At 45.6% G+C, this 26,992-nt stretch overlaps 2 protein-coding genes across 8 annotated transcripts; both read right to left on the bottom strand.

The window, feature by feature from the left end:
• Positions 1 to 950: 950 nt before the first annotated feature.
• Positions 951 to 16,888, bottom strand: LOC148655384 (uncharacterized). 3 transcript variants are annotated; one of them, XM_088645998.1, is made up of 17 exons: positions 16,754 to 16,888; positions 15,715 to 15,906; positions 14,406 to 14,437; positions 13,734 to 13,788; positions 12,335 to 12,470; positions 11,542 to 11,689; positions 10,187 to 10,307; positions 9,612 to 9,699; positions 8,870 to 8,975; positions 8,656 to 8,776; positions 7,632 to 7,710; positions 6,410 to 6,506; positions 5,778 to 5,898; positions 3,064 to 3,142; positions 2,624 to 2,708; positions 2,153 to 2,273; positions 951 to 1,799 (listed from the first exon to the last, which is right to left on the bottom strand). In XM_088645998.1, coding segments are annotated over exons 2-17 (1,452 nt in total). In that variant the 5' UTR covers positions 15,716 to 15,906; positions 16,754 to 16,888; the 3' UTR covers positions 951 to 1,737. The 3 variants fall into 3 exon arrangements, with proteins under 3 accessions (XP_088502124.1, XP_088502125.1, XP_088502126.1); XM_088645999.1 differs by having other exon boundaries at positions 12,341 to 12,470; XM_088646000.1 differs by lacking the exon at positions 2,624 to 2,708.
• Positions 16,639 to 26,871, bottom strand: LOC148655383 (uncharacterized). 5 transcript variants are annotated; one of them, XM_088646006.1, is made up of 11 exons: positions 26,761 to 26,871; positions 26,356 to 26,460; positions 24,940 to 25,046; positions 23,300 to 23,441; positions 22,753 to 22,903; positions 21,614 to 21,830; positions 19,420 to 19,531; positions 18,617 to 18,704; positions 18,041 to 18,134; positions 17,553 to 17,652; positions 16,639 to 16,958 (listed from the first exon to the last, which is right to left on the bottom strand). In XM_088646006.1, the coding sequence occupies exons 2-11, from the start codon at positions 26,372 to 26,374 to the stop codon at positions 16,903 to 16,905; spliced, it is 1,086 nt and encodes a 361-aa protein (XP_088502132.1). In that variant the 5' UTR covers positions 26,375 to 26,460; positions 26,761 to 26,871; the 3' UTR covers positions 16,639 to 16,902. The 5 variants fall into 5 exon arrangements, 4 of the variants coding, with proteins under 4 accessions (XP_088502132.1, XP_088502131.1, XP_088502133.1 ...); XM_088646005.1 differs by lacking the exon at positions 26,761 to 26,871 and having other exon boundaries at positions 26,356 to 26,513; XM_088646007.1 differs by lacking the exon at positions 26,761 to 26,871 and having other exon boundaries at positions 21,638 to 21,830; positions 26,356 to 26,513.
• Positions 26,872 to 26,992: the final 121 nt, after the last annotated feature.

The following is a 26,992-nucleotide window of genomic DNA, read 5'->3' as shown; positions in this document are numbered from 1 at the left end:
TTTTGCATTTGTTTGTTTTTATGGTGTGTTTCAACATTTTTGTACTAAGTGCATGAAATGGTTCATGCAGTGAGGGAAATGTTTAAATTGGAAGATGGCATACTGAGATACAAAGACAAGCGTGGCTCTAGTGTACAGAAGCAAACAGCCTATTGGGAGTGACTGCTGTGTGCCCATTGTGCCAGACTAAAGCTCTTACAGCCCTGTAAGCTGCCCTCTCAAGAAGACCAAGAGGAATAGCTCATCTGTTAAGATCCCATGCTACTAGTATTTTACCCTTTCAGTTTCTAGAACTTAGACATGTTTCTTAATTAGTGAGTCTTATCTCTCATAATGCCTTCTATCCCAACGCCTTTCCTGGAGGGACACCTTCTCTATCCCAGCGCCTTTCCTGTAGGAACACCGTATCTATCCCAGCGCTGAACTCAAATCCAGCTGAACTCGGTTTTAATTGATGACTTAATTGGTCTTCTTGTTTCTTTAGTCTTTCCTAGATGCCCAACGTCAAGGGTGTTGAGGTATTTCTGATTAACCAGCTCTTGCTGAAATTAGTTGATGAGGAACAGACAGGTGGGAATGACACTTTCAGACATGCCTACTGTGGGAGTGGCTGTGTATCAGGCACACCCACAATAGGAGGGGCTACATTGGACACACCCACTGTGGGAGTGGCATGGTGTTGGACACACCTGCCATGGGAGAGGCTATCAGACGTGTACTACAGAAGTGACACAGTATCAGGCGTGCTCAACATAAGTGTTTTTTCCTTACTCCCATTTGAGAGTGCACACCTGAATGAGGACTACTCTCAGAAATCGGTTCTGGATTGATACCAATCAAAAAGTCAAATGCAACTTGTAAGAGCTTTAGCTTGAAAGCAGCTTTTGAATTCATTTTCCCTGCCAAGAGTACTAAGAAATATAGGTCAACAAACCTGCGGACAAATGTGGTTCTTGTCAGGATCCATTTATTGTTGCTCATTCCGAAGACAAACTGCACCGACTAACTACTTTGAAAATTGGAATTTGCTTTTATTGCACAGATCCCAGCTTAAAATTGTGCCTGGTTTAGAAAGACTTCTGAAAAGTTAAAAATAAAAAAAACTATAAATGTGGGGGTTTAATGCATTCCTTAAAGTGCATAAGGAGGCACCAGGCTATACATGTACTCTTGAATTACAACCCTGATTTCGCAAGCGTGGAGGCATTTGAACCACACTGCAGCGTTTCTTCCCTGCAGCTCAATTCCATCTGAGTTTCTTCTCAAGTTAAAGGCAGGACAAGTGCCTTGCTTAGGTCATTATGGCTTGTTCCTCAACTACAGCTTAGAAAGTTTTATGTTCTCTCTAGTCTGAACAGAAATTAAACTTCACGACAGTGTATGCCGATAAAGGACAATGGAAGAACAATCTGAGGGCAAGAGGATCGTTATACCACTGAAACAACGGGCAGCCCCGTGGGCAGGAGAGGGCTGCAGGTTGTTCAGAGGGTCTGTGTGGATCAGTGCTGCTGTCTTCAGCTTCACCCTTGGCAGTAAGTCAGTCACAGTCAGAATTATTGCTCAGAAACACGACTTGTTTTGGCAAATAACGCGCAAGACCAGTTTCCCTCCTCACACGAACAAGGTACAGGCCCTCGTCCCTGAGATCTCGTCTTGGGCAGAAAGAAGTCAAGAGCCCCCAAGGCCTTGTGTGCCCCTGGGGGTCCCAGTCCCGTCGGACCCCTCAGAGCAGGGAGGTCAGGGCTGCAGGCGGCGAACCTGCCGAGTCGTACCAGTCATTAGATTCGTCTGCGTCATGGCTGCAAAACAGTAAAAATCACATGAGCAGAAAATGATTAAAACATTACAGCCAACCACATTTTTTAACTCAGGTGGCTTTTTGTTTCAAGAACTATGCGTTCTTAACTGAGTTTAAAGATACTCCCCTGAACACAAGATGCTGTCGATTACCATTCTGGACACTAAACAGAAAGACGTTGTCAGACTCCTCCGGACAACGCCTGCAAGGTCCTAACCTTGCCGTTTCAGTCCGCTTGAGAAAAACAACCTGCAGTTCTTCAGGCCTGGGGGTCAGTTTTATATCCAAAACACTCAATGAGTACTTTTTAAATGTTTTGCTAGGTGATTTTCTTAGCTCAATTATGATGCCTACCTGAAAAGTCCAGTATGTAGTTGAAAAGCCCTGCGCTGAAGTTCAAGGTTCCTGTTGGATTCTGCAGGTAACTCCTCTCAATGTCATCACAAGAGACAGAGCTCCCACCTCTAGCTGCACTCTGCAAGAGACACCTGCTTTACTTTTTCAAGCATATAAGGTAGTTATCTCAAAACACTGAAGACATAATTACAGTCCTAATTTGCTCTGTAAGATGTAGTTTACGTAATTATTTTGATCGACTGTAAATTAGATTTAAATGTACTGAAAATGTGATTGATCTGAATCAATTTAATTGATTTGAAGGTGCTCAAAACATAAAAGTGACAAACAATTTGCCCTATCTAGTTTGTTTGGTGGTCAGTAGTTAATTGATCCAATTCACTGTTCACCGTTCAAATCCATCAGAAAAACATTCTGTGTAAAAGAGCTGCCTTAGGACAATCGTGAAAGAAGAATTTTCATTTTTACCTGAACATATTCGTTCCAGGTGCCATCCACATCTTTAAACTGCCAGGAACAGTTGGTATTTACCGATGTCTGAAAGGCACTAAAACTGTGTGGATAGAATATACCAGTACTTTACTCTCATAGTTCTCCAGAACACAATCTCCAGTCATTATCTAAACTTCAGATAAAAAGAAATAAGACCATCTTGTTTCAGTATGGAATCACCGGACTAAGATTATTGTCTTTACACACAAAAAGCATATGGTTAAAATTCTTACTCCAGTATTTTAATGAGAAAGACTGAAATAATATGCACACAAAAACTGCGTGAAAAACTGATAGGGTAAAAAATACGTTGGCAGCTTTTCTTTTACAACAACCAATGGAGTACAATACTGGCCAGCAATCGGTGAAACATTTAACCAGGACCTGTAAACCTGGGACTTTGGCACAGCTCATACCTGCTTGCTGACGAAGTTCCCTTAATCGTTCTTCTCACATCTCGTTTGGTCCCATATGAGTTATTTTTCTGAAACATTCCTATGAATCAACGAAGCAGACATTTAACAATGCATGGTTAAAACCAAGTTAACTTATCTTACCTAAACAGTAAAATGCCTTTTATATAATGAGACTTTATCCTACACAATATACACTCTATATATTATATACACAGTGCAGTCCATACGTATCTGGACAGTGACACAATTCTTGCTGTTTTGGCTCTGTACTCCAGCACATTGGATTTGAAATGAAACAATGACTATGGGGTTAAAGTGCAGGACGTCGGCTTTAATTCGAGCGTATTTACATCTATATTGGGTGAACCATATAGGAATCACAGCCCTTTTTACACATACTCCTCCCATTTCAGGGAACCAAAAGTATTTGGACAATTGGCTGCTCAGTTGTTTCTTGGCCAGCTGTGTGTTGTCTAGAGTTGATTCTAGATGTGGCATTTGCATCTGGAGTCTGTTGCTGTTGTCTCTCAACATGAGGACCAGAGAAGTGTTAATACCATTAAAGTGGGCCATCATGAGGCTGAAAAATCAGAATAAATCAATCAGAGACGTAGCCAAAACATTAGGTGTGTCAAAATCAACTGTCTGGTACATTGTTAAGAAGCAAGAAGGCACTGGTGAGCTTAGCAACATCAAACGACCTGGTAGACCACGGAAGACCACAGTAGTGGATGACCGAAGAATACTTTCAATCGTGAAGAAAAACCCCTTTTCGACTGTTGAACAGATCAGGAACACTCTCCAGGATGTAGGCACAGATGTGTCGAAGACTACCATAAAGAGAAGGATACACCAGCATAACCTCAGAGGGTTCACCACAAGATACAAACCACTGTGAGCCTCTAGAACAGAAAGGCCAGTTTACAATTTGCTAAAAAAGTACATAACAAAGCCTCTAGAGTTCCGGGACCAAGCCTTCTGGACAGATGAGATGAAGATTAACCTGTACCAGAGTGATGGAAAGAGAAAAGTATGGAGAAAAAAAGGAACTGCTCAAAAACTTTGGAACTGATCCAAAGCAGACTGCCTCATCTGTGAAACATGGTGGAGGTGGTGTCCTGGATTGGGCATGTGTGGCTGCCAGTGGAACTGGCTCACTAGTCTTTCTTGATGATGTGACTGCAGACGGCAGCAGCAGGATGAATTCTGAAGTGTAGAGAAGCATCTTATCTGGTCAGATCCAACCAAATGCTTCAAAACTCACTGGACAGCGCATCACCTTACAGCAGGACAATGACCCCAAACATACCGCTAAAGCAACTATGGAGTTTTTCAGGGCAAAAAATGTGGGATGTTTTTGACTGGCCAAGTCAATCGCCCGACCTGAATCCCACTGAGCATGCATTTCACTTACTGCAGACAAGACTGAAAGCAAAAAGCCCCCGAAAGAAGCAGGAACTGAAAATGGCTGAATCACCAGGAAAGATGCCCAATGTCTGGTGATGTCTATGGGTTGCAGACGTCAGGCAGTCATCAATTGCAAAGGATTTGCAAACATGGCAAATTTTATTTAAGGAACAAGTTATAGGTTTATTCCATGCTGAAAAAAAGAAGAAAGAGAACACAACGTTTCGGTTGTGGAGCCTTCTTCAGGTGTGAGAGAGACAGGGCAGTAAGCAAAGGTAAAGTAGCGGGAGAACGAAGGTTCTCCTGCTCCCGCCTCTCACTCCTCCTCTCTCCCAGCTTTTGTTCTCCCGCTACTTTACCTTTGCCTACCGCCCTGTCTCTCTCACACCTGAAGAAGGCTCCACGGCCGAAACGTTGTGTTCTTTCTTCTTTTTTTCAGCATGGAATAAACCTATTACTTGTTCCTTTGCAGCCTACGCATGCTGACGCAGCTACCCACCTGAAATTTTATTTAAGATTATGTTAATGTGTCCAATTACTTTTGGTCCCCTGAAATGGGGGGACTATATATTAAAAGGGCTATGATTCCTGTATGGTTCACCCTATATAGACATAAATACCCTCGAATTAAAGCTGACATTCTGCACTTTAACCCCATAGTCATTGTTTCATTTCAAATCCAATGTGCTCGAGTACAGATCCAAAACAGCAAGAATAGTGTCACTGTCCAGATACTTATGGACTGCACTGTACACTATATAGGAGCTAGTATGTTAAAATGGGCAGCTAATTACTATTCACATTGCTGTTATACAAATTTGTGTGTTGGGAAAAGTTAATGTTAAAACCTAATCCTTTATATTTCAAAGTTACTTGAGTAGTTTGGGGGAAACGGGCTTAAAGCCGATGACTTCCATTGTGTGTGTAGAGTAATACATCTCTTAAAAGCCATTTTCCCTTGTACAGGTGACTGTAGTGGTGCTGTAACGAGACCCTGTTACGATGACAGAAGCCCTAACATTCTCAACAGGGCTCAGCTCTGCCTGGAGAAGCTGGATTGTCACTGTTGCATGAGGGACAATGTACAACCCCATCCTTTTAAAATGTGAACTAAAGAAGCAGATACTGCACATAACAGCCCTTCTGCCACAGCAGAAGGTGCATTAACCAAAAATATCAGTTTCAAATAAACTCCAGCATTTATACAAATGTAATGACATTTATATGTTGTGGCTGGGGGTTAAGAATTGTTGCTGATAAACAGCGATTGAGTGAGCTGCAGGCACTGTACACGCGGTAGGGCACACCTGGGAAGTCCAGAGTGTAGCTGTATTTCCCTGCGGTGAAGTGGACCTGATCATGTGGGTTCTGCTGGTAGTTCCTCTCGATGTCATCGCTACTCACAGAGCTCGCCAGCCCTGCGCCGCTCTGGAAACACAGCACACCAGAGACCTTTCTCATTCCTTCATGAACAAATATTCAGTGTCTCTTAACTCCACACCATATACTGTACTCCTCAAGGCTTTGACAACAAAGCTTCATTAACTTCAATTAGAGGATTATTGTTTTGCGCTCGTCCCACAATTACAGCGAAGCATGACCGATCGCTCCACAGTCACAAACTGTATCTCAAACGTAGGAACTGTGGTTTCACTTTTCATTAATCAAGCTGTAAGGCACCTACATTCCATGATCTAGGTAATGTCACAAAAATGCATAGTTTCTTAGGAATTTAAAGATTTTAGGTGAGAGGAGCCATTCAGCCTGTTTAGCCCATGTGTTTGCCAGTTCCTGATTGACCCAGGATCTCATCCAGCTGTCAATCTGAAAGATGCCAGGGTGTTTCACACTCCCACCACCCTTAGACACTTACTCAAACCACTGGCTTCAGTAAAATCACAGGTCTGGCAATAGTCCATAAAAAGTGAAGCACTCTTACACCGGTATTGTACTCAATCCACACCCCTTCATCGCCTCTGAATTCCCAGACTGGATGGCCAGTGGAGGGCGGGACAGGCAGGGAGAGGCTGGGCATTCTGTTGGGACAAGAAGGAGGTCATGACTGGAGCGAAACACAAGGTCCGACATTCATTCAACCGTCTGACTATTAGTCACTGAACTTCCAAACCCCTGCAACCTCCTACACACTGCAGGTGAGCATCAGCACGGACAGCCTCAGACTCCACACGCCCCCAGGCGAGAGCTGCCTGTGGGCCAGACCAGCAACGTCAGGTCTTGGGCAAATGAGAACTTCTAATAACTGGAGAGAATCTTGGATTTTTGCGAATGACCTCAAGTAGATTGAACAGAGCAGAGCAAGATCCTCAGGTACCTTTCCACAGAGCTGTGTCAGTTCAAGAAAGAAGAGCAAGTTAACCAACAGATGGTGCTAAATTTTAATGACAAATTTAAAAACAGTAGTACTCTCTGGGACCCCAAGTCTCACCTGTGTTTTGCCTGTGAACAGCCTCTTAGTATTATAATGTTAAAAAAAAAGCTGCTGAATGCTTTACTATATTTCAGCTGTACATTTTCTGATGGTATAATACATAGAAATTGCTCGGGGATTGGTAGTGGAAAACATAAATCTTCAAATCATAATTTTCTTCTGACCAGTTATTTACTTTTTCCCTATAAAATGATTTCAAAATGTTTTGACACTTTCCCCGAAGGCTATTGACGATGCTAAGAATAAGAGCAGCTACTGAACACAGTTGAAAACTACTCTACATAATCTGAAGTGACAGCGTGGCCAACTGTGATAATTATAGTAATGCAATAAGATGATTATGAACGAGTGCTTGTTAATGGTGGTTTAGTGAGGAGGCCATATCAGCATCAGGGGGCAGAAGGACTAAAAACACAAGTGCTTATTTCCAGGCAGTCAAGTAGAAAGAAGAAACAAGGCTTTGGCTGTGAGCTTCCTTCAGGTGTCAAAGTGTGCGCCCGTCCCACCCCTCTGTCCTCTTTCCTGTGGGAGGAAACCCACACAAACACGGGGAGAACATACAAACTCCACACAGACAGCAGCCCAGGAAATGAACCCAGGGCGCCGGCTCTGCGAGGCAGCATCGACAGTCTGAAGAGGGAGACCGAACTTCAGCACGCTTCCTGAAAGGCAGTATGGGCCAGTGAGGTTTAGGAGGACTTGCTGCGCTCACCGGACTGTGTGCTGTGCTGGCCTCTGAACTCTCCTCACTGATCTTCTGGTTCCTAAGGCACAGTTGATTTGAACCATCCCTACAAAACAGACACAGCATTTATAAGCCATTTTGTTTTCTAACAGCTATTTTCTCTTGTTAGAGAAGGCCTGAGAAAAATGTTGACAATTGACCTGGATAAGATGATTGTCTTGACGCAGCTGCCAGACATAAAAAAGTTTTTAAATTAATGTTTTTTTTTTTAATGCATCAAAAGCAAGTGATGAATCTCAGCCCCAAATAAAATGAATCTAGTACTGACTGGTTGTAGGAAGCATGAAATGTATTTCCAGCAGTTATACCACACTGCAGGGTCCTGTGGTCATTATAAATCCCAGGGTGTTTCTCGAAAAGAGTAGGGGTGTTATCTCAGTGTCCTGGCAAATTTCCCCCTGGCCTTTACCAGTCATGACCTCCTAATAACCCCCATCTCTGAACTGGCTTCATCACTCTGCTCTCCTCCCCACTGAGAGCTGGTGTGTGGGGAGTGTACTGGTGCACTCTGCTCTCCTCCCCACTGAGAGCTGGTGTGTGGGGAGTGTACTGGTGCACTCTGCTCTCCTCCCCACTGAGAGCTGGTGTGTGGGGAGTGTACTGGTGCACTCTGCTCTCCTCCCCACTGAGAGCTGGTGTGTGGGGAGTGTACTGGTGCACTCTGTTCTCCTCCTCACTGAGAGCTGGTGTGGGGAGTGTACTGGTGCATCATCCAGGTGGGGCTGCACACTGGTGGTGGTGGAGGGGATCCCCATGACCTGTAATGTGCTTTGAGTGGAGTGTCCAGAAAAGAGCTGTATAAGTGTAAGCAATTATTATTATGATGATGATGATTTTTTAACAAAAAAGATTCAGTGAGACTCTTGGGTGAACAGCATTCCCGTTTGGCTTTGAGAGAAGAAATATTCTGAAAGTGCACAACACAACATGTCATTGCTCATCAGATACCCAGTAACATGTGGGAAACTTTGTGGGAACGAGGAGGAGGCACCTAGGAAATCCAGAATATAGCTGAATCTCCCAGCTGTGAACTGCATCTGGCCCTGCGGGTTCTGCTGGTAGCTCCTCTCCACATCACGGCTGCTGACAGAGCTCGCTGCGCCCGAGCCGCTCTGGAAAACACACAGCCTCTCTTACACCAGCACTCGGCCAGGATCGCCTGCCGCCACGGGCCCGGGGATTCAGAGGAAAAAGAGGCCGCTTACGTTTAGCCCATATTCCGTCCACACTCCTTCATCTCCCTGGAACTCCCACGTCCAGCCACCAGCAGGGGGCGAGCTCACGGCGTGGACCTGCACCGAGCCAGCCAGGCTGCACCAAGGCAATGACATGGATTTAATTACAGCTTCTGACTGACTTTATAGTTCCAAGTTCACCAACATGAATAACAGCGTTTATGTCACAATCACACCTCCCTTGAAAGGGCCTTTCTCAGTCATTGCATCTTCACGTTATCCCCATATAGATTCCTATTTCCTGAAGGTAGCCATGGGTATTGGCTTCAACAACATGGTGGGATAGCTTGTTCCACACTCCCACGACCCTTTGTGTAAAGACGTGTCTGCTGTTCTTGGTTTTAAATGTACTTCCACACAGTTTTCAATTGTGTCCAGTGGTTTATGTCTCACTGTTGAATCAAAGTCCATTGGTTTGACTTTGTCACTGACCTTGGGGATTATGAATACTTTTTCAGGACTAAAAAGGTTCAGTCCATTCAGCCTGTCAGTGTAGGACATTTCTATAAGTCCTGAAATGTATCCGGATGTTCTTCTCTGGACTGGTTCCAGAGCAGTAATATCTGTTTTGTAACATGGTGATCAGAGACATAGGCAATATGCTAAATGAGGTATTTCTAGTGCATTGTATATTCTTGAGAAATGATGCCTTCGGGACAGTCAGATCAAGGGTGATTCTATATTCACAGTTTTTAACACTTGTTTTCTGCACCTGCTTTTCCTCTTGACAACGGAGTTTAGTTTTGGTCGTCGTCTCACCCTCCTCTGAGTTCCAGTGGACAGGTTAGTTTGGGTCATCGCTGGAAAACGCAAGCAAAATGTGGTGTACAGTATCTTACATTAAAATACATTGCCTACAATCTCTGAATTGCACTTATATGCACTTTTCACTCTAAATTGAACGCATGCTTTGGAATACAACACACTGTTAAATGTTTTGTCTAGCTGTTTTTTTTAATATGCTAGGCTTTTAAAGCATTCTGTCTCCAGAATTTCAAATTTCTGTTTACAGACTTTTCTGTAATTCAAGAACATTACTATTTTTAGGCTCAAGTTCTTGAACTGCTGAAATGTGAAAATAGTTTGATCTGTTTTTCATTCACAAATAGCATATATGAAGTAATTTCAATTATCCGCTGCACTGCCAAAGTGTGATAAACCTGTGCAAAACATCTTTACAGAGCACTGAAAAGGAGCAGAAAACTAGATTACTGCCATTAATCCTGGTATCCTTCTGTAGATTGCAGTGTGTGTCTTGTTGAGAAAAAAGCAGTCCAGTTTTCTTACTTGTGAAATTAAGGCAGTAAGACTCATTTCCCACTGTGAAGTTGCAAGATCCTCTGGGATTGAGATTATACTGCTGCTCCACATCACTGCTGCACACAGATGAGTTGGAATTTGGCATGGCCTTGGGCAAGAGGACCAGAAAAGTTACAAACGAGAGCAATTTGTTCAGCTCCTCAGGATTATGTGGTAGCTACAGTAGGACTACAGATGATTGACCTGAGGATGTCATCCAGCTCTCTCGAGAGAAGGCAGGATACTGGCCCCTGTGGAAGTACTGAAGGCACTGCTGAGATCTTTCCATACTGAAGAGTGTGAAGGGTTTTTTTGGGGAGGAGGGGGGGGGATGTTGAATTGTGCACATTGGCTCAAAGATGACGAAATAGCACACCTAAAACATCACAATCGGCAAACATAATTCTGGCTGGGAGACATGGAAAATTCCACTGTACCACTGTACGATGTTAGAACTGGAAGATTGGTCACTGGGTCAGACAGTTCTGAACTTTAATGACCGTGGTTGAGAATACTGTCGTTTTGAATTGATTTTACCTAAGTAACGAGGCCTTTTAAAAAAAAGTCAGTGCATTCGCAAAAATGTTATCAAGTGTAAAAGATTATTGTTTAACATGAATCTGTGGTTTTCCAGGACCTAATTAATCTCCATCACTTTTCTTAGACTGGAGTACCTGCTAATTTACATGTATCAGGAAGATAATGTTCATACTGTACATGCATAAACTAAGGCTAATTTACTTAAATAAGACTAGGACACTTGCTAATCCAGGTCTGTAAACCTACCCAGATTTTTTTTTTTACGTTGCATAAAATAATAAAGCAATCTCAGTAATGCAAATGTTAATGCTGTTTTTTTTAATTAGAATTACAGTTATTTTTAAAGCCACCAGGTTTGGAAGAGCCAATTATATATGTTTATCACATCACATGTTACAAACACTGCAACTGCACACAGGAGAGAATGAGGGAGTGCTGACTGACTGCTTTGACACGCCCACGCCCTTCAGGCCAATCATCTATTAACACATGACAGGAAGTACAGCCCCCTACAGAGGCCCAGCGCTGATTGGAGGAGAAGTGTGTCCTTCAGCAACAGCACCACATGGGTGCAAGCGCCCAGGAGGTTGCAGGGTAGCGCTGTATACTGAGAGCTGACAGAGCCCTGACCCACTAATCCCACGCCACCCTCAGCAGAGCTCTGCCTATTCTGCGCCAGCGCTTGGGGAGTCCTGGTCCTTCGCCTACTCACAGGACCCAGGCTGATTTCAGGTTTCATAAGCCTGGGCTAATATGTGCTGAGTTTGATTTTTTTTATCTCTCTGTTTTTTTATTTTGCTCACCTGGGTCCCAAATTCATACCAGCGCCGATTGTCAAAGAAGTACCAGCCGTGCTCCTCTGTGTCGCCTGGCGCCAGCAGGTTATGACGCAGGAGACTCAGCTGGGCTCCGCCCTGCACCTCCATCTTATCAAAATCAAGGAAAATGGGCCTAAAGAGGAACAGGGAACAGGCCGGAGGTGAGGAGGCGTCCGCAAAACACAACAAGGGTCGTTCAGCTCGACGTATGAGAAACGCACAAACACGGGCCGCGAGTGTGAATCTCCATTGCATCAACACGTATCTCATATTCCTGTCTGCACGCAGGCACGGATATCTACAGGAAATTCATTGTTCTGAAAGCAGCGTACCCACGTGTCCGAGAAACTGAAAATACCCACAGCGCGACACACCAGCTGCATCGCTAGACTGGAACGGGCGCCAGCCAGGGCACCTTCCGCGGTCGAGAGTGCGATGCACAGGCTGTAGTGACCTCGGGTTGTGAGGCACGTGTGCACAGGCTGTAGTGACCTCGGGTTGTGAGGCACGTGTGCACAGGCTGTAGTGACCTCGGGTTGTGAGGCACGTGTGCACAGGCTGTAGTGACCTCGGGTTGTGAGGCACGTGTTTACAGGCTGTAGTGACCTCGGGTTGTGAGGCACGTGTTTACAGGCTGTAGTGACCTCGGGTTGTGAGGCACGCGTGCACAGGCTGTAGTGACCTCGGGTCGTGAGGCACGTGTGCACAGTCAGAACCCATCCAAAAACCGCGTCTCGGAAGGTGAAGACACACGACAAGCTGGTCCGCCAGTGCCCACCCGTACTGCGGCGTGTTGAGTGTGATGCCCTTCGCTCCCGGCTGGCAGTAGTGTGTTTCTATGATGTGGTCATGGCTCAGGTTCAGCCACTGCTGTCCGTCGTGAAGCATCCACTGGTAGGGCTTTCCCTGAGACCCTGGTGGACAAAAGAAGTGTCTTTGTTATCAGGATTTTATCATGCAGGGGCAAACACAACACAGCAAGCCCTCGCCTCGACGGACTTGACTTAAACGGACTTTGGATTTAACAGTTTCAACTCTAGTTCACATCTAGTGAGGTCAGTGGTGTTGACTTGCGACCTACAGCCAATACACAGGTCCAACACATGAACGGGAATCTCCCATGAGGAGCTGGACGGCTTGGCGATTTTGCGACCATTCCGGTACAGTGAATAAAAGAACCTGTGGAGACGCTTTGAGTGCTCCCTCAGAGCAGACAGAACGGTTCAATAAGAAGACGAATAAATGATACCAAGATGAAGGCGTCGTATTATCCCAATCATACAGTGCAGATGGAGCTGGTCTCGTCTGGTGTTCACACCCAGAAAACACCCACATATACAAGCAGGGGACATTGACACCGGGTCGTAAAATCAGCCAGGAAAGTATCGGAAATTACCGGACCCCCCTTTCCCCCGGTGTGGTAAAGAGAGGGTACGCTGTACTGTATCACACAACAGTGTATTTAAAGAAACAGTGCAGTGGAGCAATGTATTAATACACATAATGTGGTTATGTAGTGTTGACCTATGCGGAAAGAATATATACCTGCACAATACATATATCTCATGTAACAGTGTGTTTCCGAGGCAGACAAAATGTCATTTTTGATCTGACAGAACTTTCGCAACAATGGACACCCCTTCCCTTCCTATTAGTCCATTAAGCAGAGGGTGTACTCTACCTGTGTGACTGTGAAACACAGCCCAAGAGAACAGCGCGATCTGAAAGCTTCAGTGACAACCAAGGGGTTACCCAGCTCTCTGAGGGTGGTGGGGACCCCCTTTCCAAGACCTCCATTCTCAATGGGGCTCTCTCACTGTGGAATCTGACTCCGGCACAAACGGGGTCACCAGGCGAATGAGTGGTAACAACAAATGCTGGGGAGTCAGTCGTCCCCCTCGGGAGGGGGGCAACTGAGTGGGAACGTGTTGTGATGATATTGGGGTGACGTGTTTCAGTTGCTCGTATTCTTCGGGGACACCCCCTCGGAGTAACTCCGCGGAAGAACCAGCACTTGTCAGACCCCGCTGCGGAAGACCGCCATCGTGAGACACGTTTGAACGTTTAAGCTGCTTGAAACTAAATATCTCATTTCAAAACCCGACAGCCAAACTGTTCAGGAATAGTTTGGCCCGCGGACAACAGCACGACTCTTCACACGGCGAGGGATCTTTTACCTGAGGAATTCAGGGTCTGGGTCTCCTCGTCCTCTTCATCACTCTCGTATACCGTCTAGGAGAAAAAGATCACGTACAGCACTATTTTAAGATACCATTGATAAATATGTTAAATATTTTATAACATATAGTTGGGACATTGTTAAGAATAATTAATAATTGCTACACTTATATAGCGCTTTTCTGGACACTCCACTCAAAGCTCTTTACAGGTAATGGGGATCCCCTCCACCACCACCAGTGTGCAGCCCCACCTGGATGATGCACCAGTACACTCCCCACACCAGCTCTCAGTGGGGAGGAGAGCAGAGTGCACCAGTACTCTCCCCACACCAGCTCTCAGTGGGGAGGAGAGCAGAGTGCACCAGTACTCTCCCCACACACCAGCTCTCAGTGGGGAGGAGAGCAGAGTGCACCAGTCCACTCCCCACACACCAGCTCTCAGTGGGGAGGAGAGCAGAGTGCACCAGTACTCTTCCCACACACCAGCTCTCAGTGGGGAGGAGAGCAGAGTGATGAAGACAGTTCACAGACGGGGATTATTGCTCTGTTAAGTGCATCTCAAATGGATGGGATCTGCGCATGCTGGATGTTCTGTCACACATAAGGCGCTATATTATAGAATAAGGGCGCTGTTCTGAAGCTTTGGTGGGACGAGGGTTTTTTACGTACCAAAACCGACTGGCTTCTGAAAGCGGCGAACACTGCAAAATAAAAGAGTATGGATTAGTTAAGCGGTAAATCTTGCCCAAAAAGCAACACAGACACAGGGAAACGTACAGTATAAAAACGGAAACGTGTAGGTTAACAAACATGAAGTTTCTTATTCGGTGTTAAACAACATATTGCTATCAGATCTACACCACGCCAGTATTGTATATGGCCAATAAAGTGATCTTCCAATAACATTAGGTCTGATGGTGGGGTGTTAGTAGACAGGATTCGATTCAGTCTCTTAACGTCAATAACAATAAAAGTCCTTATCACTTCAGACTTACTTTTCTATAAAAAAAAGTATAGAAGCCCGTTTCCGCCAGGGAGTAAAAAAATGGTATCTCGCCATTGCGACTAAGTATCTCAGAACTGCGACTTAAAAACTCAGAATTGCGACTTTAAAACTCAGAATTCCAACTTTATATCTCGCAATTGCGACTTTTTATCTCACATTTGCGACTTCGAAATAGCCCACATTTCATTGTCTGTCCTCTTGTTATTGTAACGGATTCGGGTTCTAGGCCTTGTGCCCTCGCCGCTCCCACCCTAGTTCGTGCCTCGCTGCACTGGCTCGAACCCGGGTCTTGTACTGTACAAGACAAGTCTTCAGGCCTATAGATCCTATGATAATGTACGGTTTATGAATATAGTGTAACGGAACGGCCGACATACAGGTCGTACGATCTGGTTGCATAACCGCCCTCCCCTGCGCATAACAGGGATGCTGGCCGCCGGGGATAAAGAGGGTCTTCTTGAGCTCAGCGGGCAAGACCCGGGTTCGAGCCCATGCAGTGAGGCACGAACTAGGGTGGGAGCGGCGAGGGAACAAGCCCCGGAACCCGAATCCGATACAACAACAAGAGGACAGACAATGAAATGCGGGATATTTCGAAGTCGCAAATGTGAGATAAAAAGTCGCAATTGCGAGATATAAAGTCGGAATTTTGAGATATTAAGTCGCAATTGCGAGACACCACAGCGCGTTTCTTTTCACTCCCTGGCGAAAACGGGCTTCCATAAAAAAAAAACTTCTATTATCGTATTCAAATATTATTACAAACGCCCTTTTCCCCACAATCTAGACAAATAACTCGGTAGAGCCAAAACAACACTCGAGCTCAGCACAGAATTAACTTCATCGCGATAAAAGAGCAGCAGGACCGGCGATTTAGTATGGTACATTTTCTCATTTCTTTACACAAAACGTTGCTGTCATAAGTCCTAAAACTGTACTTCGCTTTGCACACGTTCGGTCGGCCGCGCTTACTTTTGCGTTGGATCCAGCGGACCAGCGGGTCGGGTCAGCCGTCTCTCTCAGCCCAGCGCCGGCTGGGGGGGTCGGAAGAAAGCCCGGTGTCGTGTCGGCGCTGTAGTTTCGGTTCCATTTCTGCGCAGTGACGGCGCAGGAGAGGAGGGGCGGCGCGCCCTGCGCTCGCCCGGTACCGGGAAATCGGGGAACCTGCAGAAACCGAAACGGAATGAGAGCACTGCACACATCATTTTCATTTAACACCCCTACTCCTGCCCTGGTATTTTTAATGACCACGGAGAGTTTAACATTTCGTCCTAGGGACGGCGCCCTTTTACAGTATAGTGTCCCCGTCACTATACTGGGGCATTAGGACCCACACAGACCGCAGGGTGAGCGCCCCCTGCTGGTCCCACTAACACCTCTTCCAGCAGCAGCCTTAGTTTCTCCCAGGAGGTCTCCCATCCAGGTACTGGCCAGGCTCACACCTGCTAAACCTGCTGTTGCATCCAAACCACAAAATAGGTGTAAACAGTTCATGGCTAATGAAGCAGAGCAGAACTGCATGTGACCGGGTTCTGATTGAAATTAAGATTGGTTTTAAAATGACACAGATCAAATCGAGAAGAGCCATTCTTCCTTAGTCATTGCTCTCACAGTGTGTTGTTTTAGTTGATTAAGTGCGGAACAGCTTGTTGATGATGACCGTACCAGTGAAAGCTGGCTCAGGTGAGAGAATGGTGCCCATTTATTGGCAAAGATGTGTTTTACAAATGGCTCCTGCTGACTGTAGGAGAGGCTCTGTTCTCGGGTGGCTTATAGCTTTGCTGGTGCGTGAAGCATTTTGCCTGGTTTCTGCGTAACAACCTCCAACTGTAAAGCCAGGAGATATCAGAACAGCGAAACTGTTGCACGTTAGTGAGATACACAGAGACGCCACCATTTCGGAGGATGCAAACATTTTTAATAACCTCTGTATAAAATAAACCCATAGAAGGCAGAATCCTGATGAATATATTCTTCATTCTCTTTATTGAGGAACGTTATCCTGACATACTGTAGACAAGTTGTTCATGTCTTCCATGCATCCTCAGGGAACAGGAAGCAGTGTCATGGCCAGTGTGATGTCAAAGCAGGAGAGGGAGCGGAGAGGCGATGAGGGCACCGGCTGTGGGTCTTCGGCGCTCTTTCTTTCAGGAGAGGTGGCTACACTCTTCGGATATTCCGGATTTTTCCTGTGTCTTGGTTCTTTTGTGTCATTGCTGCAAGATGAAAGAGGAGGCACTGTTAACACTCCGCATTTCTGTTTCTAGAGCCCTCATGTACTGTATGACGTACATGCAGTCTGGGGAGGTGCATTTAAAACTGAAAACAGCGGGTACTTCTGTACTCAGAGGGTGGTGGGAGAGTGGAACAAGCTGCCCAGCCATGTGGTTTCGATTCCCTGGTTTCTTTCCAGAAACGACTGGATGAGGCCACGAACGACCAACCTGGCCAGATGAACTGAATGGCCTGTTCTTGCTCATACCTGTCTTGTGGTCTAGTTGTGTGTGTCTGTGGACACCAAGGGTCTCCGACCCTTGTCTAGCAGGAGGAGGTGCAATTCTGATATTGCTCTCCTGCTCCCCCCTGTGTAAAAGCACCACGTCTGCACACAGTGCGTCTGTATTGACACCCCTCCCTCTACCTCAACATCACCATTGCAGCACTCTCTTCCTCGCAGGGCAGGGGGGAGTGACAGTGTGGGTCTCCAGCCAGCACTGTCATTTCCTCAGCCAGGACAGGCAAAGCCACAGATAATGTATTCAGGTCAGCTGGGGAATAACTCAAGAAGAGGAGTTTTATACTGTGCTCACCTGAGAAATCCAGCACATATGAGCTTGACCTGATGGTAAATTTCATCTTCCCCTGTGGGTCCTGCTGGTATTCCTGCTCAATGTCCTGGCTGGAGCAGCCCTGGAGATATAAGAATACAGGCTCTGCTGATGAAACCATCGGCACACGGTTCTCTGACTCACACCTACAAACACGTACAGTACAATGTATCTTTTTGTTAAAAAATTCCTCAAAAGTAAAAGCAAAAGTATCTTTTTGAGATCCACTGGCACACCCCAAGCAACATTCGTCTGTTTGTGCGCAATGTGTTACTGACAATAAAAGCATTAACCTCTGGAGTCAACCTGCTGGAAATTCTTCACACAATAGTCCCACAGAGTACAGGGAGTTTGTGTAAAACCTAAACACTCTCTTCAATAGCAAAATATGACCATCAATTTTGTTTCTGAGCATGGAATACACTATATTGATTGGGAATACTCCCCTGATCTTTGTTGTCTTACTGTACCTCTTCTGTGAAGTCGTGCCAATTTCCTTTGCTGTCACTGAACTGCCAAACCCTCCCACCAGTGAGAGACATTCTAGACATGGACACGGACAGACTGCAAAAACAACATTTATTACTTTATAGTTGCCATAAAAATAAAGTTGTGTCAGTGCACGTCATGACGGGTATGCAGGCCTGTGTTCTTTATAGCCACACTTGTCTTTCTCAAGCTACGTTGTTAGTTTTCACATCGTACCATAACCATCTGTGAGCAGTAAGGTCTCCGCACCAACTTTTTACCATCAGAGCAGGAATTGTGCTTCAATGTGAATTTTCCTTGATTTTCTGCAAGACAAGTTTCATTCAGTAGTAATCATTGCTACTAATTACAGGCAGTGTATCTGAAACCAAGGACAGGTACTTCTTCATTACTCAAAGGGTGGCGGGAGAGTGGAACTAGACAGGCAGCCATGACGTTGGAGCTGACGCCCTGAGACAGCTGGAGGAGACAAGTGGGTCAGCTCGGGTCGGGCCGGGTGGGCCGAGCGGGCTGTTCCTGTGCCCTTGTCTGCCGGTTTGAGAAGCGGGCCTCCTCACCTGCCAGCCCCCCCAGCAGGAGTTACGAACAGGGGGCGCCGCCTCAGCCTCCTCTTGGCGGAGCTGCTCTCGTTGATCTGATTCATGTCTGACGCGACAGCGAGAGACAAACACACACAGGGTGAATCCGCACACCCGAGACAACGCTGCTTTTCACTCGCTTCCACTCTTCAACAACTCACATTCGCCTTGATTTCCTTTGCACTTCCCACACTCAGCTAATTTTTTTATGTTAGAAAACTAAAACCATGCCAAGAGCCTACCTTTTATCGTTCTGTAAATTGATTTTTTTTTTCAATTGTATGATTCATTTCCCTCTAAAGATTTCGTTTAGCAAAGCATAAATTGACCGATCTGATTGCAATTTTCATATTTGAAGATTGGTGGCCATGACTGGCATTACATATGCTTTATTAAATATGCAGAAATTAAATCATTTAAGCCTTTTTGTGCGGCTTCAGCAATTTGTGGGCATTCCAGGTTAGCTCGTGTATGTATCCTGGTTTACAAACATGCTGATTGATATTCAAAGAAAGCATCCCTGCATCATCCTGCACCCCAAAAGATGTTTATACACATAGAAATTCATGTAAATTATTCAACACTGAGCTTTAGCATGCAAACTGCTCTAGTAAGATGGGATAAACAAATTAGGAAACAGGCATAAATTAGGATACTCCAAGTTGTTTTGGTAAGCAATTAAATGCATCTCTGGCACAAAATATATACAATTATTCTTCCTTAAGCAAATCAAATATCAACATCAAGTATCAACAATAGAGTGAAAATAAACAGTAGCACACCTTTAAAATTGATCACGTAGCCTTTTGATCCTACTGAAAACCTGAAGGACCCACGTTTATTTTTCTGATATTCTCTCTCGATATCCTTGCTTGTGACAGAACAGTTGGAACTCTACAGAAAAAGTGCAGGAGAGAAAAAAAATCTGAAAAGTGAGTCCAAATCACAGCTTCTCATCCTTCCAAGGCAAACTCAAAACTCAAAAACAGCTGATGCCCCTAATCACCGCTGGTGGTAGACCAGCCCACTATTAGAGTTTTCCCTGACGTTTTGTTTGAGTATTTTATCTGTCTATCCATCAGCAAACCCATTTTGCAGCCACTTGATCTAACACAGGGTCACAGGTCAGCCAGAGGCAGGACCTCCACGGGCACAAGGCAGGACTCACCCTGGTCGGGGTCTCAGCTCACCGCAGGGTGCACACAGACACACACGCACTCACAACAGGGCCAGTTTTCCCAGCAGTCAATGAACCCACCAGCCTGTCTTTGAACTGTGGGAGGAAACCAGAGCACCTGGAGGAAACCCACACAAACACGGGGCGAATGTGCAAACTCCACACAGACCGCACCCCGGGAGTTGAGCCTGGGATTCCAGCTCTGCCAGGCAGTAATGAAAACCACTGTGCCTCCCAGTATTATGTATATCAACATGTAACACATCAAGTTTAGGATATTTATATCCTGCTGTGCAGGAATTACAATACAAAAGATGTATGTTACCAGGATCAGCAATTTACTTAAAGCCTCCATGAGTGTTTTTACTATTATAGCAGCTTTGATTGTTATTAATCCACCATGTTCTGGGGAGAGGAAACCAGGCTGGTCATGTAGCACGATGCTCACCTCAACCTTCATAAAACTGATCACAGCAACACAAGGTCAACTAGACATGAGCAGCCAATAGGGACTGCAGTAGTACTGTAGCTACAGTGCAACATCACACTTACCAGCCAATTCTAATTTGACTGTTTGTCAGCAGTTCTTCATCGATAATATAATTTATTATAACATAATTTATATGATAATAAATTATATTCACTGATATATTTAATTTATGCATTATCTAATGTATATATTAATTTATATTATAATATAATTTGTTCCTCTCTGCACACCCATGAAACCAGAGGGCCGTTTTCTGTACTTCACGAGACAGATCTATCAGGATTAACAGTTAACTGATCAAAAATGGCTAAAACTGGATGGATGGAAGGTAAAACATAGAATTGTGTTTCTGCACCAAGAAGGAAATATCACTATCAGCGAAGAGCAGAGCACTGACCGGGTCACTGGAGGTCAAGGTCACCGTGCATGGTAACGTGATCACCGGGAAAAACAAGGCGCTGTATCTCGGGGATGAAAGCAGCACCGACGCCACTTTCAACGGCGCAAACGAATGAGGGGGGGGTTTCATCGTTTGTGCTGTCTGTAGGGGAGGCCATCTTCACGGGGCTCCGGGTCGGAACCGACTGGCGTCCTGCTGTTTCCCCGGCAACAGCAACATTCCCGCGAGCGCTCAGACGAGGTCGGGGCGTCTTTAAATTCAACCTCCGGTTTTTCAATCAAGCTCCCGATCTATTTCCCAATCACATTAACTCCCTCCTTATTGAAGTCTGTCCAGAACCCTACCATCGTCCCCCCCCCCCTCTCCTCTCCCGAATTATAAGCCTGTCGGCCGCCTGTCTTAATTCTCCGGCGCAACGACTCGGGAGAATTATTTTCGTTAAGAAGTTTTCTTTAAATGGTCCGGGCTCCATCCCGGCATGAAAGAGGTGTTTGTTTTTCCTTTTCTGCACCGGCTCGCCAGCCTTTTGTTATTCCGGCGGGGAGGCGTGTGCCCCTCTCTTACCCCCTCCTTTTTTTACCGTTTACCATTTAATTGGGACCGACCTCTTAACATCTGCCTGCATTCAGCCCGTTACTGTCATACCCTGTTCACTGCACACCTAAAAGTGCACTGAGTCCTGCGCAGAACAGTATCCCCCGCTGCACCCTTACACTCGGTATATATTGTAACGCAACGGGGGCTCAGGCGGGCGCCCTTGCCGCATCTGGTCGGCCCCATCCCGACTGAGGCTCGAACCCGGGACTCCCGCGTCTCTCTGCAGCGACCCAGCCCCGTGAGCTAAAGAGAGATCTCTCCACAGCCCAGTAGCTGTGGTCCTGCTATCACAGGGAAGGGCGGTGACGTCACCTGCTCTGGTACGCCGGCTCTTACACAGTGCCTGTCGGCCGTAAGCGTTACAATATTATTAGAGGCCTCAGAGACCTGCTCCCCGCACGGGTGCCACGCCGTGTCTCCGCGGTAGTACCACAGCCAGGTCGTCGGTTGCGGGTCTGTAAATCCCTGCCGCCGAATCCCGAGATCTTTTCCACGGACCTTCATCTCACCGAAGTCGATCGAAATGCGCCTGCAATTGGAACAGACATGTTTGTTCATCGCCCCTTTAGGTTTAAACCAGTCCTTTAAGCGCGGTTGACTAAGGCATCTGACCAGTTCCCTTAAGTACTCCAACCTTTTTGTCTTGCGTTTTATTAACTAGAATACCGTCACTGTAACACTCTGCTCTCTGCCCCACTGAGAGCTGGTGTGTGGGGAGTGTACTGGTGCACTCTGCTCTCCTCCCCACTGAGAGCTGGTGTGTGGGGAGTGTACTGGTGCACTCTGCTCTCCTCCCCACTGAGAGCTGGTGTGTGGGGAGTGGACTGGTGCATCATCCAGGTGGGGCTGCACACTGGTGGTGGTGGAGGGGATCCCCATTACCTGTAAAGAGCTTTGAGTGGAGTGTCCAGAAAAGAGCTATATACTGTAAGTGTAAGGATTAATAATAGCTTACAAGGGTGTGTAAGTGTTCTACTAACATAGAATTAGTATCATAGACATGATATTAAATATTTAATACAATTAAAGAAATTATGCTTTGAGTTCCATTTGTCTCGTATGCTTATTTCCAGATGTGTTGTCTGGACTATTGACCAGTGCAGTTGATTTTGATGGGTGTTGCATAGGCATCTGAACCTGTAGGTGCTGCCACAGTCGATAACTTTCATGGATGTCACACAGTCTGACAAAACAATGTTCCGAAGTCCCTCTAAACTCTACAGCTGTCGTATTGCTTATCCGTGTGGAAAAGTGTCCAGAATATAAGATCCAGATGACTGAGAGATGGGTACCAGGTCCTTGGTGTCAATATGGACTCTGGTATTCGTAAGGACCCGCACAGCTGCCATTGTCTGTGATTCATTGTCCTGCCTGTATCTTCATTTCAGAGCAGGAATTCACACGGTTCCCTTTGTATCTCCAGGAGTCTTGCGGTAGCGTAGAATCCTTACCCATACTTGGTGTTGTACAGTCTCAGGCCTTTGACTTCGGGCAGTGAATACTGAGCTTCAATAATCCAGTCCTTGTCGATGTCCAGCCATCTTGAGCCTTTCCTGATCTGCCACTGGTATGATTTATTTCTGGGTCTTTCACCGGAGGATCCTAACAAAAGGCAGCAGATAAAGAGAGGCTGGTGAGCTTCTGAGTCCAGGTCACAAATCCCAAAAGTTAATCTAGAAACTTTAGGAAAAGCTTGAATTATGTGCATATTTGGGAAGTATGGAATGTTCATGGTTTAATTTTTATAATATGGTGTACCAAAGGGAAAACACATTTAAAAATCTTAATTTTTAAAATCTTTCATCTTAAAAAGTGCTTTATTCAGCATACGGATAAAACAACCAATGTATTCTGAGAGGTAAAATCACTTGTGTCTCCTTCTGTGGGTCTTATAAAAGTATGATCCACAAAGAAACCCTGTCTATCGATGTTTAGTCACTCCAGCAGAAAATGAAAAGCCGTATTATTAATAACTGTGAAGAAAATCCCCCAACATACCACTATTATCTTCTTCAGCACTGTGGGACAAGTGGCAGCGCTTCCCATACTTGCAGTGACCTTGGAAGAAGTACTTGCAGATGTGGAGGTACGTGCAGTTCCTGCCCTTCTTACACCCACTGTTATTATAGTACCTGCAAGGCTGAGAGAGGAACGGAGAACAAGAATACCTAGAGACTTCTGCCGGTTCAATTACGAACAGAACTGAAATCCGTTTTCCCTCATCTTTTCTCCACTTTGGCGTCACCCTCGTTATCGGTATTCAGCCTGTTACTTCGGAACCGAGCACAAATGGCACATGCCCCGGGAGTGAGCGAAGGGAAGAACACCTGAAAGACTGAACCGAGTCCAAGACCGCTGTGGAGAAACCGGCACACCTTGAAGTGTGGCTCGGGAGTCCTGCTGGCACACAGTCATACAGGACTCACTGTTGGCCCCCACTAAACGCATATACACATCTACTGCTACATCTGTTCTCTTTCTTTTTCTTTTTCTTTTTCCCGTTTACAACCACTTTTGTGCAATATATGCCAGGGACCTGTGCAATACATTTATATTTATATTTATATCTATGGTTACGTCTATATTTATATTCATACGTGTGATACGATTTTCTGTGTACTGTTCTGTTCTAGTTTCCTCTTGTGTGTCCGGACTGTGAGTAACTCTTGTATTGTATTGTATGTATTGTTCTATTATTATATAATTCGTTACACTGTGGCTGTGTTGTGTGTGTTAAGCTGCTGTTGCACTGCAATTTCCCTCACGGGATCAATAAAGTATCTATCTATCACTGATTTCCACAGGCAGTTGGACCGATTCCGCCAGCCCCTGGCCACTCAGACAGTGGTATAAATTGGAACTGAACCAGTTCTTGGCAGGAAGCAGGCCCACCTTTCCCTGTGACGTGTCCAGAGCTGTCCGTCAGGAGCTCTGTAGGCCAGTTAATTTATGGGAACTGCGGGGCTGCGGTTGGTCCCGAGTGCCTCAGCTGCACGGACTGAGGCCCGCAGTCAGAAGGCTGGGGGTCAGGTCTGAGGCGCGTGGTGCTGCAGCTGTGGCCGCAGGGACTGTCCTAGGGGGGTTTGAAAGTCGCCCCCTTTTCTCTCGAGGTTCCTGTACAGCCTGCAGCGTGATCAGTTCAGAGATGGGGATTATTAGGAGGCCATGACAGGTAAAGGCCAGGGGCAAATTTGGCCAGGACGCTGGGGTAACACCCCTACTCTTTTTGAGAACATTTTAAATGACCACAGAGAGTCAGGACCTCGGTTTTACGTCTCATCAGAAGGATGGCACCTTTTTACAGTATAGTGTCCCTGTCACTATATTGAGGCATTAGGACCCACACAGACCACAGGGTGAGCGCCCCCTACTGGCCCCACTAACACCTCTTCCAGCAGCAGCCTTAGTTTTTCCCAGGAGGTCTCTCATCCAGGTACTGACCAGGCTCCCACCTGCTGAGCTTTAGTGGGCTGCCAGTGGTGAGTTGCAGGGTGATATGGCTGCTGGCGTGTAAGGGACTTATCCGTTTGTGGTGTAGCTGTAGGAGTATTGGAGATGACACCATAATCCTACGTGATTCTGCTTTCTACACGCTACAGGAATATCCCATAGTGGAGCTGTTAGTGTAATCCTCTCACCTGCTGCGTGGGAGACGGGTCTCTTCCTTGCTCCCCTTCAGAACTGCTTAAGCTCTCGTCCTCACTGCTCTGTGAAGCTTCCTGCTCAGTGTCGCTGAAAGAAGATGCTTAAAGAGACATGAACGCTAGATTGGGGAAATGAAGCTGGGTCTGAAGAGCAAAGGTCCTAGATGGTCTTCAAAACCAATTCCTCATTTAATGCGCCTTTTTAAATTCAGCAAAATAACAGTGCCTCCTGTTTTGTCATTCCTGATTATTCTAGAGGAAATTGCGGCTCCTGACTAGAATGACCCAGTTTATGATTGTGGCTTTAGGGGGGAGGAATTGCAGCTTCACCATGTGTCAGATCCTAAACCTTAAAGGACTGTAGCTCCGGTCTTGAGCAGATACCCTGTGCCTCAGAATCCACCGGACAGCTAGAAGTCACATTTAGGGATATGACTGTTTCTGACGTACTTCAGTTTTGACTAACATGAAAATCATTTCAATTGTTAAAACAGTTGAGAGTGATGTATATGAATGCTGAAGCTCAAACTGCCTCCGTTTCAAAGATATCTGAAAAGTGTGTGAAGCTGAATGTTACTGTAACTTCAGCTGACACTTTTTCCCAGAGGGCATGATACGATCCACACTCTGTCAGGAAATAATGGAGCTGTGTCTCCTCATGCAATTGTGTACGTAGTGTGAGAGACATTTTGCTGTGATAACCATCTGGAAAAAGTCATGTCGATTGTAAAGTGTTGCTTTATTGTAAAAGCAAAAACACAGAGCAAAGGTTTCATGAAGAGATAAGTACTAATGGCCGCCGTTCTGCCACTATTTATTAAATTTCTTATAGTGTTCAAAGGTTGGATCATCTCCCTTCCTTTATATTCTTTAAATGTGTCTAGATCCAAAACATGGAAGGATTTATTTTAAGTGAATACAATTCCCAGAACATTCCACCTTCACTAGTCAGATTATTTGTGTTTTGGAAGATAGTAAAACTAAACTAATTGCACATTCTCATGTTGTAACTGTTACTCATTTTACTGCAGCCTCAATATTTCTCATGAATTAAAGGCATTTTCCTTTCAGTATTTCTCAAGGAATTAACATAATTGTAACATCCTGAGCATGTGTGCTCAGCCTTAGTTGAAATCTGATCATCAAGCAAAATAAGCTCTTCTGAGGGCATTGGTTTCAAACACATCGTAACCACAGTTTTGTGTATATATATATAGTTTCTCTTTCTATATACTGTTTTCCCCAACAAGTCACGTTTTCCATTAAAAAAAAACAGAAGTCCAAAAAACAGAAGTTTTTTTTTTAGTTATGCAAACATAGATCATAATTTCAATATGTGTCCGTACTGCATTTGTAGCTGTTAATTGTATGTTGTCCAGTAGACAGAATATAAATCCGTTCGGACCTTACCTTCTGCTGCGTGAGCCATATCTCTCCCTCTCTTGGCAGGAAAGCCCCGCTCGATACAGTCTGTTCACCTCCTTCCTCTTTCCAGAGGTTGAGGTGGAGCTGTAACTGTTGGACACACAGAGAAGATGGAGCTTAAAACCCCAAACTGAAAGTGAAACGGACAGATTCTTCAGGAGGGAGTGTTCCTTCTGCTATGAGGGTGTGTTTCGAGTGTGAAAAACCACCACCACGCCTCTCCTGCAGAGTGCTTCAGGGGTCATTTCGGATGGAAAGCTCTGAAGAAATGCAGTGAGCCATGAGCCATGTATGTTCTGAGTGAGTTTGCTCATAGCGGTGAAGGGTTCGAAGACACTAGGGCTATGTGTGCGGAGTGGTTAAGGTAAAGGCCTTGTTAGCTGGACTCACCCTGCTCTGCAAACCGAATCAGCCTGTGTTGCTGACGACTGACTGTGTTGCTCGGTTAGGATGAGACGTCAAACCTCAGGTCCTGGTGCAAGAGTTTCTTCTCCACTCCACTGGTCTCTGCGAGGGTGTGTGTGTGTGAGAGTGTCCTGTGATGGACTGGTGTCCTGTCTGGGGTGTGTGTGTGTGAGAGTGTCCTGTGATGGACTGGTGTGCTGTCTGGGGTGTGTGTGTG

Source organism: Lepisosteus platostomus, chromosome 9, assembly GCF_059453375.1.
Source record: "Lepisosteus platostomus isolate fLepPlt1 chromosome 9, fLepPlt1.hap1, whole genome shotgun sequence".
NCBI classification, from domain to species: domain Eukaryota; kingdom Metazoa; phylum Chordata; class Actinopteri; order Semionotiformes; family Lepisosteidae; genus Lepisosteus; species Lepisosteus platostomus.
The sequence above is the reverse complement of the archived record's forward strand: the minus strand, read 5'-3'. Positions and strand labels throughout refer to the sequence as shown.

What these genes read in the sequence shown, in the direction of transcription:
- LOC148655384 (XM_088645998.1), bottom strand. An exon ending in CTCAACACGCCGCAGTACGG is followed by an intron (nt 11,690 to 12,334) that starts GTGGGCACTGGC and finishes GTTCCTCTTTAG; the next exon opens with GCCCATTTTCCTTGATTTTG. An exon ending in CTACACTCTGGACTTCCCAG is followed by an intron (nt 3,143 to 5,777) that starts GTGTGCCCTACC and finishes GTTGATTCATAG; the next exon opens with GAATGTTTCAGAAAAATAAC.
- LOC148655383 (XM_088646006.1), bottom strand. An exon ending in GAGCCGGCGTACCAGAGCAG is followed by an intron (nt 19,532 to 21,613) that starts GTGACGTCACCG and finishes CTTTTTCTGTAG; the next exon opens with AGTTCCAACTGTTCTGTCAC. An exon ending in CCTGCTGGGGGGGCTGGCAG is followed by an intron (nt 18,135 to 18,616) that starts GTGAGGAGGCCC and finishes TTGTTTTTGCAG; the next exon opens with TCTGTCCGTGTCCATGTCTA.